General features: G+C 35.3%; 1 protein-coding gene and 1 long non-coding RNA gene across 7 annotated transcripts; one reads left to right on the top strand and one right to left on the bottom strand.

Annotated features, from left to right (window-relative positions):
• On the bottom strand, positions 5,118-10,811 carry LOC107639426 (protein translocase subunit SecA, chloroplastic-like). Of its 6 annotated transcripts, XM_021121295.1 has the most exons (14): positions 10,273-10,311; positions 9,634-9,731; positions 9,309-9,375; positions 8,981-9,109; positions 8,217-8,379; positions 7,795-7,973; positions 7,357-7,423; positions 6,669-6,815; positions 6,404-6,499; positions 6,255-6,323; positions 5,697-5,948; positions 5,508-5,610; positions 5,288-5,356; positions 5,171-5,185 (listed from the first exon to the last, which is right to left on the bottom strand). In XM_021121295.1, exons 5-12 carry the CDS (start codon positions 8,277-8,279, stop codon positions 5,596-5,598), a joined length of 888 nt encoding a protein of 295 aa, XP_020976954.1. In that variant the 5' UTR covers positions 8,280-8,379; positions 8,981-9,109; positions 9,309-9,375; positions 9,634-9,731; positions 10,273-10,311; the 3' UTR covers positions 5,171-5,185; positions 5,288-5,356; positions 5,508-5,595. The 6 variants fall into 6 exon arrangements, with proteins under 6 accessions (XP_020976956.1, XP_020976954.1, XP_020976957.1 ...); XM_021121297.1 differs by lacking the exon at positions 10,273-10,311 and having other exon boundaries at positions 5,118-5,185; positions 8,981-9,112; positions 9,634-9,734; XM_021121298.1 differs by lacking the exons at positions 9,309-9,375; positions 9,634-9,731 and having other exon boundaries at positions 8,981-9,112; positions 10,273-10,811.
• On the top strand, positions 6,700-9,733 carry LOC110271112. The gene is made up of 3 exons (XR_002361259.1): positions 6,700-6,711; positions 7,297-7,299; positions 9,600-9,733. It is a non-coding gene; the product is annotated as an uncharacterized LOC110271112 (long non-coding RNA).

The following is an 11,424-nucleotide window of genomic DNA, read 5'->3' as shown; positions in this document are numbered from 1 at the left end:
CTAACAAGGACTTTTTAAAATAATAATTGAACAACATTGCATTATCACTATTTTTATTTTAAAACTCGGAGTGGCTGGAGATGGATACGATGACACCATATAGATAAACTACTGAGAACCTTTTGTTTCTCACCCCTCTCTCTGTACCATCTTCAGGAAGGATGCGGCACAAAGCAGTACATTGCTCAGTTGAGGTGAAAAGACAAGTGTACTATTAGGAGCGAGCTATCAAGAACGTAGATACGAAACATTAAGCGTTTATCTTAAGAAGGAAGAATAGGCGATTGTTTAAGTCATATTTAAACAAATTAAGAGAATTAGGATTTTCTGTGTGTTGTTTTATTTTATTAAGTGACTGCGAATTGTAACTATGATGTTTCTTGTTACAATTATTTGGTATGAGTAAAGCTTGTCATTGTTATGCCTTCATAGTTTAGCATGCCCGTTTTTCATGTTAGTATTTCCAGATCCACTTATATTTTTCAACTAATAACTATTCTAATAAAAACTAGTTATTCAATATTTTTACACATGTAAATTATTTTATAAAAAGATTTCATATTACTTTAAAAATTTCGCAAGGTTTTGAATATCAACTACTAAATATAATCCAGATAAAGCTTAACTCAGTTTAAAAGCATTGGGGTGTTACATGAGCCGCATCCGATGTGTACTTACAAAGTTGTGATACATCAAATACGTCATGTAGGTTAGATAAGTGTGGTGGTAAAGCTACTTTATAAGCCACTGGCCCGACTCGCCTCAATACTTCAAAAGGTCGTATGTACCTCGGATTCAACTTTTTCATCTTAATTACTCTACCAATCCCAGTTGTTGGAGTAACCTTTAAGAATACGTTCTCACCCTCCTCAAATTCTAACGGCTTTCTCCTCTAATCTGCATAGCTCTTCTGTCGGCTTTGCGCAATTAGGATTCTAGCTCGAATTTGCTTGATCTTCTCAGTGGTCTCTGCTAGCAAATCCGGACGTAACACACTTGCTTTACCGGCTTCATACCAACACAGTAGAGACTAACACTTCTGTCCATACAAAGCCTCATACGGATCCATACCAATCTCACATGAAAGCTGTTGTTGTACGCAACCTCCACCAATAGCATGTAATGGTCCCAAATTCCCACTTGATCCAACACACACGCCCTTAGCATATCCTCCAATATCTGAATAGTTCTTTTCGACTGTCCATCAGTTTGTGGATGACATGTCATGCTGAGACATAGTCTCATACCAAAAACTTTTTGAAAAGTTCCCCAAAACCTTGATGTGAATCGGGGATCTCGATCCGAAACTATCGTTGTTGGCACACCATGCAACCTCACTATCTCCTTAATGTACAATCTCGCCAATTCCTTTAGTGAATAGTTTAGTCAGATAGGCAGAAAGTGAGCAGACTTGGTTAAGCAACCCACGATCGCCCAAACCACATCAAATCCTGACCTAGTCCTTGGCAAACCCGTTACAAAGTCTATAGCAACTCCTTGCCACTTCTATTGAGGAATCTCAAGTGGTTGTGCCATTCCCGACGGTCTCTGGTGCTCTATCTTCACCTTTTGACACGTCAAAAACTTGGACACAAGTGAAGCTACATCACCTTATATTCCAGGTCACCAAAACATTTTCTTCAAATCGTGATACATCTTTGTACTTCCTAGATGAATAGAGAATCTGCTCTTATGAGCTTCTGACAACAGTTCTTGCCTCAAACTCCCAACATCTAGCACACAAATTCTCCCCTTGTATCTGCATAACACTTCGCCGTCCTTAGTGAATTCTTCTTACCTCTCTTTAACAATTAGCTGAAACATTTTCTGAAGCTCTTGGTCGTCTAGCTGGGCCCTTTGAATTTCTGTTTTGAATGTACTTGAAATGTGCAATTGGTCCAAACAGGCTTTTCCGTCAACTTTCCCAATGGCCGACTTAAGCTCCATAAACTTATTTACCAACTCCTCCTCTTTAATTCTCATCCAAGCAACAATCAATGACTTCGTGCTTAAGGCATCTGCTACAACATTAGCCTTTCCGAGGTGATAACTCAAATCAAAATCGTAGTCTTTTAATAGCTTTATCCATCTCTTTTGGCGCATGTTGAGCTCTTTCTGATCAAAGATATACTTGAGACTCTTGTGATAAGAAAAGACTCGACTCTTAACTCCATACAAGTAGTACCTCCAAATCTTTAGCACAAACACAACTGCCGCCAATTCCAAGTTATGAGTTGGGTAATTCACCTCATGTGGTCTTAGCTGATGCGAAGCATAAGCTACCACATTCTCGTGTTGCATTAATACACAACCTAAGCTTTTCAATGAGGTGTCGCAGTAAACCTGAAATGGTTCATGTGGTTTGAGTAAAATCAAGACTGGCACTGAAGTTAACTTCTCCTTCAAAGTCTGAAAACTGTCTACACATTCGGACGTCCACACAAATGGTGTATCTTTCCTAGTTAGCTTAGTCATTGGCAACGCAATTTGTGAAAATCCATGGATGAATCTTCTGTAATACCCAGCTAATCCCAAGAAGCTCCTAACCTCAGTCACTGACGTCGGTCTTTTCCACTCCATCACCGCCTCAACCTTTGAAGGATCCATCGTTATCCCTCCTTTACTCACCACGTGAACTAAGAACTTTACTTCCTCCTTCCAGAATTCACACTTTGACAACTTCGCATACAACTTTTGCTCCTTCAAAATTTACAACACAATCCTCAGATGCTCCTCATGTTCTTTCATTGTCTTTGAATAAACGAGGATGTTATCTACGAACATCACCATAAATTTATCCAAAAAGAGATGAAATACTCTGTTCTTGTAATCCATGAACACAGCAAGTGCATTCCTTAACCCAAAGGACATCGCCGTGTATTCATAGTGACTATAACATGTTCTGAACGCAGTTTTTGGAATATCCTCCTCCTTCATGCTTATATGTTCATGTAACCTGACCTCACAAATACACGAACCCACAATGGGTTTGAAGTAACTTACCTTACCCAATAGTATTAAGGGCAAAACCCAACAATAATCCAATGCTAGATCACCCCTAAACAACCAAAATCAAAGAATCTACTCAATAACTATACCCAAATTTTTGAAACTATTAGGGCAGAGGAAAGGAGTACAGAATTTGAGTTCTTACCAACTTTGTTTAGTTAGAAATGAAGGGCTCCATGAGAGCTACACGTGGCCGCAAACAGCACGTGAATCGGAGTACTATATCTCAAGTTACAAGCAAATGAAGAAGATGAACAGTAACTATGATGGTCTTCCTCTTCTCTATCTCAGCTACATCTCCCTCTCTTTAGGTGTGTTATGAGCTGAATGGCTCATTAAATTATACTTTTATATGTTGGGCTTGGGCCTAACTTGGGCCCGATCCAACCACTTAGCATTTTTTGTTCGTTTGGCCTAAATTTGGGCCAAAACCTTTAGAATTAGCGCCCGGTTTTCAATTTTAAATATTTTTCTAAGGATTTATACAATTTTTTTTCTCTCACGTAGTATCGGATAGACTTAAGCCGAAATTACCGGTTAATTTATTGGTACGCGTTTTTACACAATTTTCTATAGAAAATTACATTTTTCCACTCGAAAAAATTCACTAAATTCAAATCTCACCTTTAAATTTTTTAATTAATACTTCTAAATTTTTGAACCTATTTTGGAGAATTAAATTATTATTTTATTTTATTTTAAACAGTTATTAGCTTTTGGTTCTTACAATCCTTGCATCGGAAGACACCCGAAGAGACTTTGGAGTTGATAGAGATAGTGGCTAACAACTACCATATATATGCCAATGAGAGAACAGTAAAGAAAAGAGTCATGGAGCTAAATACATTAGATACCCTGTTAGCACAAAACAAGGCTATGTCCTACACAAATCAGCTCCCTCACTAAACAAGGGGGTATATGCAACTCTTAGCCAGAAGAGCACAAGTCACAACATGCAATTTGTGTGAAGGAACTCATAAAGATGAAGAATGTCACTACAAAAAATTCTGGTAAAAACGGCGGTTTTTTGGGTATTTACGGCGGTTTGAACCGCCATTATTAGTAATAATGGCGGTTTCGTAAAGCGACGTAATTCTGGACGCCATTCTGGTTATTACGGCGGTTTTTTGAAAACCGCCACAATTTCCTGAGTTAAAACGGCGGTTTTTGAATAGGTTAAAACGGCGGTTTAAACCGCCGTTATTTCCAGGGTTAAAATGGTAGTTTTTAGATAGGTTAAAATGGTAGTTTTTAGATAGGTTAAAATGGCGGTTTGAATCGCCATTATTACCCTGACAGAGTGGCGTTTTGGTTGGTTAAAACGGCGGTTCAAACTGCCGTTATTTCTAGGGTTAAAATGGTAATTTTTGGATAGGTTAAAACGGCAGTTTGAACCGCCATTATTACCCTGACAGAGTGGCATTTTGGTTGGTTAAAATAGCATTTTTGAACCACCATTTTTACCCCAACAATAGCATTTTGGTTGGTTAAAATGACATTTTTGAACCGCCATTTTACCCTGACAGTGACATTTTTTATCGTTTAAAAAAACAATTTTTACCATCATTTTTATCGCGTTAAATAAATAATTGTGATTAAAATTTCACAATAGCAAAAAATCATAATCCATAAATGAAATATTATATAAGTCATAAACAAAATATTAATATAATATATAATTTTTTATTATTAAAAATCAAAAGTAATAACTCCTATACAAAACATTGTCTTACTAAACTTACCAAAATACAAGCATTGCAGTAAACACTAATCAGTCAAATCTACTATCCAATTCCCTAAACTATGTTAATATCTAATAATGTATTTAAACCAAGCCTGCCTTAGTTTCTTAGTCTCTTGTGTGAGTTTCATCCCGGGAACTTGCTCCAACATCTTTGTTTCTTGCTCCAACACTCCAACTTCATTATCCAAACTCATCTCTTACAAAGATTTTTAGGACAAATTTGTAGGAACCTCTCCTGTTCGGGAATTTCTATCAAGCCAGATGTTATAAATTGAAATTATAACAATGAAAAGATGTCATTAGAAATAATATATAACTAGTCAAATAATATAAAGAAAAAATAAGATTAGATCGGTAGAAAGAACCTCAAGTGTCTGAACTAGTCTTAATATTTCTGGTATAGAACCAGATAAATCATTTCCTTCAAATAATCTGCAAGGAAAAAGAAAAGTTTGTTAAAAATGGTAAAATAGATGACATCACAAGCTTATAACACCAATTTTTGGAAAAATAAAATAAAATAGATGAACTTACACATGTATGAGCACCATGTCAGAGCTGAAAAGTTTGGGGGCACCTGAAAGCTGGTTCTTATTGAAATGGCTGCATTAGATTACAAATGCAATTCAATACAGTTATTATAAGATGAAGAGAATACTGCTTCTTAAATCAGAACGATTTTATCCTTTATAAAGGGTCAAATTAAGTGATTACATGAGAAATAATAAATAAAAAAATGTGTCAAAATACTAACAAGTGCTTAGCCTTTAGAAGTTGGTCTAATCCAGGGGTGGTGGAGGTTGAAACTGAAATAGGCCCTGTGAGTTGATTATCTACCAAGTCTAACCAATATTTGCCTAATTCAAAATTCAATTCATCATCATATTGCCCAAGAAGGCAAGAGGTCACAATATAAATGAAATTGTTATTAATTAAAACTTACCTCTATAATATCACTCATTGTCAATTCAGCATATTCAATAAGATGAGACTGAAGATACTCAGATTCAAGTGCTCGTCTTCTCTCTGTATAAACATGATCTCTTTTGCTGTTTAGCACTTCATCATACTCAAACAACTGTTTCCGAATGTCAAAGAAGTAGTTCTCCACTTTCCTTTGGGCTTTATCTAATGCTTTAGTCAACATCTTTGACTCAATAGGTAGGTCCTCAACTCTGAAAGCTCGCATGAGACCCTACACATTCACACTGTTACTAATAATATTTCTAGTGATCAATGACCCTGCACAGCAGCTGCACATCAAATAGATTATCTGAATTCGGTCTCCACCAAATATTATTCAACAATATATCCATCTCAGTCTTAACCAAATATTATTCAAAAATAAAAAATGGAAATTGAAGTTTCAAGTTTAACTACTTATTCAACAATATATCCATGAAAGGAGTTGTGAATAGGGGCTATGATAGCTGAGAATTATAAAAGGCATTTGGCTGTGTAATGCCAGAAGCTATTCCTAAGAAAAGAAAAGAATGCAAACCTGATTATCAATTCTCCGGGACTCATGGCGCTCTGTGCCAACTATATGCAGTCCACCAGCTGCCACAACCTAAAGTCACAATTATTATTAAAAATTTGCTAAGGGCAATAAATTTAGTATAGAGGTTTAGTCAAGTGTAAAAAATTAACCTTCTTCCTCTTTTCCTCAGTAAAGACTTTATATTCCTTAACAATTTCTAGAAATGCATTTCTCAGCTCAGCAATGACTTCATCTTGAGCAGGTCCCTACATAAACATACATGATTTAATGACACAAGATTAAAACTTTGCTTAAGTGATATCAAGAAAGAAGAAAACATCACTTAAGATATTCTTTTGGGAAAAAATTCATTAATAACGCATTCTCAATTATAGTATTAATTCGATAAAAGCATGATCATCATCATCGTGTCACCTTCTCACATGAATAGGATAGGCACTCCTCTGCTTCAAGCTCAGTTAATGATCTCTGGCCCCATGTTTTAACTGCTAACTGCACCGCCTTCTCAGCTAACTCAGTATTTTTAGTTGATAGTTGGCATGGGAACAACTTTTCATTCACCTGGATATTGATATGTTCATGGGTTTCAGACCAGTTATTGCTGAATAAAATATAAGAAAAATAAAATTCAAACAAACCCTTTTAACTTCGAGTGTTTTTGAACCTTCACCCTCTCAACTAATGAAAGTAAGTATTAAATACTCAACTTTAAAAGTTACAATTTTCATCCAATATATTTGACTGTAATTGGTGAATATGCATGTGGAACTTTAACATTTTATTTATATATTCATATAAATCCTCAACTAAAATATTTTGAATAAAAACTTTCTAATTTGAAAATAAATTAACTGATCCTTTTACAAATTTGGGAATAGAGCTGACAAAAAATTGGATCTCTTTCCCCACCATATATATTTTTCCTTCATCATTCAAACTTCATCAGCAATTGCTTTGTTTGATTTGTTAGTAACAACTTTTCTTTAGGTTCCCCTCATTTGAATTCACTGCACATGGAGAGACAAAGAGTGGCACACTGCAGTAGGTTATAAACCTAAGCTGAGCTGGCTGTTTCGGTCATAGATAGATTTAATAAGCTAACCTTCCAAGTCTTTTTGGGAAGAGGTTTCTTTATTGATACATAGACTCCATCATCTGGCTTGACAACTCTGCAATCATATATTACCAAAAAGAATGAAATGCATGCTTGCAAGGACCTCCAGCTGTTTGAAGAGGAACTTTCAGTTCTAATGCATGATACGTTAACCATTTTATATAATTTTAATTGTCTTTGTCATTGACATTGTACCTTGAGAAAGTTTAAATCATCCTAGAACATACATCAAATGAAATAGTTTTGCATGAAGCATTGATAAAAAAGGTATTTTGCACATATGTTGCTCTTCTAGATCATTCTACGAACTTTTTATTAACTGGCATAAAATTGCATAGGACAAGTAATCAACATACAACCTTCCACCTAAAGACCCTAAGCCATTCCACTAAACTAATTCTTCTTTCATTTAGAAATAGAAAATACCTAGGCATCAGTATCTCACGAAGCTTTAATAATCTTGCCATAAAATCAGCATTACCGCCAAGAATTATATCTGTCCCACGACCAGCCATGTTGGTAGCAATTGTCACGGCCCCAAGCCGACCACTCTGAGCTACAATCTCTGCTTCCCTCTCAACATTTTCTGGTTTTGCATTAAGAACCTTAAACAATACAAGGACAGGGTTCATTATATTATATCCAAAAAACTATCGGATTAGAAAGAACAGTTTCTATCATTATGTCTAACTCTACTCTTTCAAATAGAAGAACAACTATTAATAGCGGCATCCGGTCTTGGGCAAAGAATACACTACCCTTCTCCATTAAAGACATTCAACACAGGTAAGATTAATAATGTGCGCTCACATCTTCCAACATCCCCATTAAAATGAAAAAGACTTTACCTCATGTGGAATTCCAGCTTCTTTCAATTGCTTTGACAAAGAATCGCTCTGAAATGACTCCATTGCCTTTGAAATGCTTCTTCATAGAATCTGTAAGTGCTTTGTAATAAGCTTTTGCAAGATCAACATGACCACCGTATTCTTCGCATAGCATCTCAAGCAACTGCATTCAAATAAAACAATAAAACATCATCGTCTATCATGCCTCAAATAGTCAAATCTAATTAACTAATTTCTCTTTCTATTTTTCCAATAATTTTTAAAAAATAATTTTTTTTGGGATGGTAAGAACACTCTTTTTATGTGGCTCAAATTTTGGAGGCCCAATTCAGACTATGAGCATTTCATAGTATAATTAATGGACTTCATCATCATTTTTTATCCAAATCAATTCAACTACCTTCTAAAATCTAGCTCTTTTCATACCATAATTTGAAAAAATATATTATTTTATCAATAAGATTCAATTTTTATTTAGTATATACAAATAAAAATACGAATGAATATAATATTATTGTAGATTTAATATGTACACATAACATTCTTTAATTCGACAATTTCCTCGTATACTCACCAGCCGGATGCTATATTAGGAAGGAGAGAGACACACACACATTTAAACAACCCAATCAGTACTTGAGTTAGAAAATATACTATAATAATTGAATGTTATATAGAATCTTAAAGATTTTTATAAGGTGTATATTATCCTTATAATGTGATTAGTCAATCTTAAAGGGAACTTCAGAATAAAGTGATTAGACCTCTTTATTTGGAGGAACATAGTCGTTGTATTCCAATAGAAGTGCATATATATATGCGATAATTTTGTGCCACCTTGTTTCACTGCCATCAGCATCAGTGTGAACCTTTCTTCTTTTTCCTTCTTCACGCTGCTATAAGAAAAAAAAGAGATATATGCATCAAGCAAAGGAGATAGAGTGATTTTATATGCATCAAGATAAATGATGCCTCTCTATATATTACCTTATCAAATCAGTAATTGATTTTATATGCTTAGGCATTTGGTAATTTTGTTTCCAAAGAGAAGCTAAAATAGAGGCTTTGATAATAATTTTAAATTGGAATAACCTTTTAAAAAGTTCTTTTGAATCTTTTAAATTGCAAGATGCTTGCAGGGTCAGAGCTAAAGATTCAGCTGCAACAATTGGACAACAAAATATATTTAAATGATTCCAATTTCTAAGAAGCAAAATAACAAACACATAGAGTGCATTATGAAAAGGTTAGAGTAAAATAAAAAATATGAAAAGGAGCTTGTACGGACTCTAAATGTAAAAGAAATATAAAAAGGTAAGGTCTATCATCACGGAAGAGAAGCAAGGGTAGTCTCAAGAGACAACTTTCAATATCAAAGGACAGTGAACAGGGAAAGATAGGGGGAGAAAACTCTAACTTGCTATCTTTACTTGTTCCAGTTTCACTATCAACAACTCTCAATTTTTGCATGTGTGGCTTTGCCATACTGATTAGATAATCACATTCTTCTTTGATCTGCTCAGATTAAAAAGCTAAATTTCAGTATTTGAAAAGTGATGACAATACAATCCATCAAATTAATGCTCCTAAAAAAAATGAACATCAACCAGGATTTAAACACAATGTCATTGCATCATGTAAAGCTCACAAGCAAACTGTAAATACTAATTTAAATGCTACTATTAATCATCATGCAGCCAAAGAAAACAGAAACACAATTTGCACAATCTATTATCCTAATCTTCGAATTGAAAATATAACAAAAGAAAGGAGGATTCATCAACATGAGCTACCAGTAACTAGAGATCAAATCATAATACCACCAATTTTATTGAACAACATTCAAGGTATTACACATTGTCACAAACAAGAAAAACAGAATCACTAGTGATAGGAAACAGAGCATATATCAATATAGTGAAGATAGTTTGGATTTGTTATCAAATCAGTCCAAAATTATAAGTTAATATAACTAAATGATAAACATCAAGGCTAATTATAAGTCCAATTTCTAAGTTAATAACCCCCTGGCCAAAATCCTACCTAAAAATCCTACCTGGTAAAACCTAAGAATCTCGACGGAAGGAAAAACTTGAAGCATAGTAGCTCGATGAAGGAGGCTGTAGTCGGAGGAGAACACCGCCGAAGGAGATCGTCACAGGAGGAGAATATCATTGGAGGAGATCTTTGTTTCAACCTTGCTCTCACACAGTGACATCGTTTCAGTTCGCGGCACGGTAGCTCAATCGAGTATATTATAGCCGGAGGAGAACGCGTCGCCGGAGGAGAACGCGCCACCAGAGGAGAACATTGCCAGAGGAGATCGTCGCTGGAGAGATCGTCACTAGAGGAGACAACAAGGAGAGCGTCTCAGTTCATAACACACAATCTCGATGGAGAAGTTTCCAGTCGATCGGGGTGAATGACGCTGAGAAGACCATTGCCGGAGCAGATCGTTGCTGGAACAGAGCAAAGTGGTAGCATCATTTTTAGGTTTCAGTGGTGGCAGCGTGAGTTTCAGTGCGTAGTTTCAGGGTTTTCGTCGTTGGAGATGTGTTTTGGGTCTTTTATTTTTTTAAATCATGGATCTAGTGAACGGCGGCTTAAAACTGCCGAAATCACCAAAAACCGCCTTTTTATGCAAATAAATTATGGCAGCACCATAAAATGCCATAATACTCAAATATTATGGCAGTTTTTTAAAACCGCAATAATATAAATGCCGTTTTAAACAAGTTTTTTTGTAGTGTGTGAGCTATTCAAAGATGACTAGTACCCCTCCGAACAAGTAAAATATATGGGTAACTTTTCAAGAAATCCACAAAATAACCATTGATAAACCCCAATTTTAGGGTTTATCTTGTGTTGAATTTGGTGAATTTTATCAACGTATCCCACATTTATTCAATAAAATAGCATGGTTTTGTGAATTTCTCCTAATTTTTACTTAAGATTAAAAACATGATTTTTGGGCTTTTAAATTGCTAAATTTAATTTCTTTTAATTTCATTCGATGCCTTGATGTGTTGTTAAGTGATTTCAGGCTTACAAGGCAGAGATTGGGTTGAAGAAGTGAAGAAAAAGCATGCAAAGTGGAGAATTCATGAAGAAATGAGGATTTGGTAGAATTCATAGCCACGCATACGCGTAGAGGTGGCAACGGGGTAGGTTTTTGCTCTACTCGACCCCACCCCGCCTTACAAAAACC

This window comes from Arachis ipaensis, chromosome B04 (genome assembly GCF_000816755.2).
Source record: "Arachis ipaensis cultivar K30076 chromosome B04, Araip1.1, whole genome shotgun sequence".
NCBI classification, from domain to species: domain Eukaryota; kingdom Viridiplantae; phylum Streptophyta; class Magnoliopsida; order Fabales; family Fabaceae; genus Arachis; species Arachis ipaensis.
Note: the sequence above shows the minus strand (reverse complement) of the source record. Positions and strands in the feature narration are given on the sequence as shown.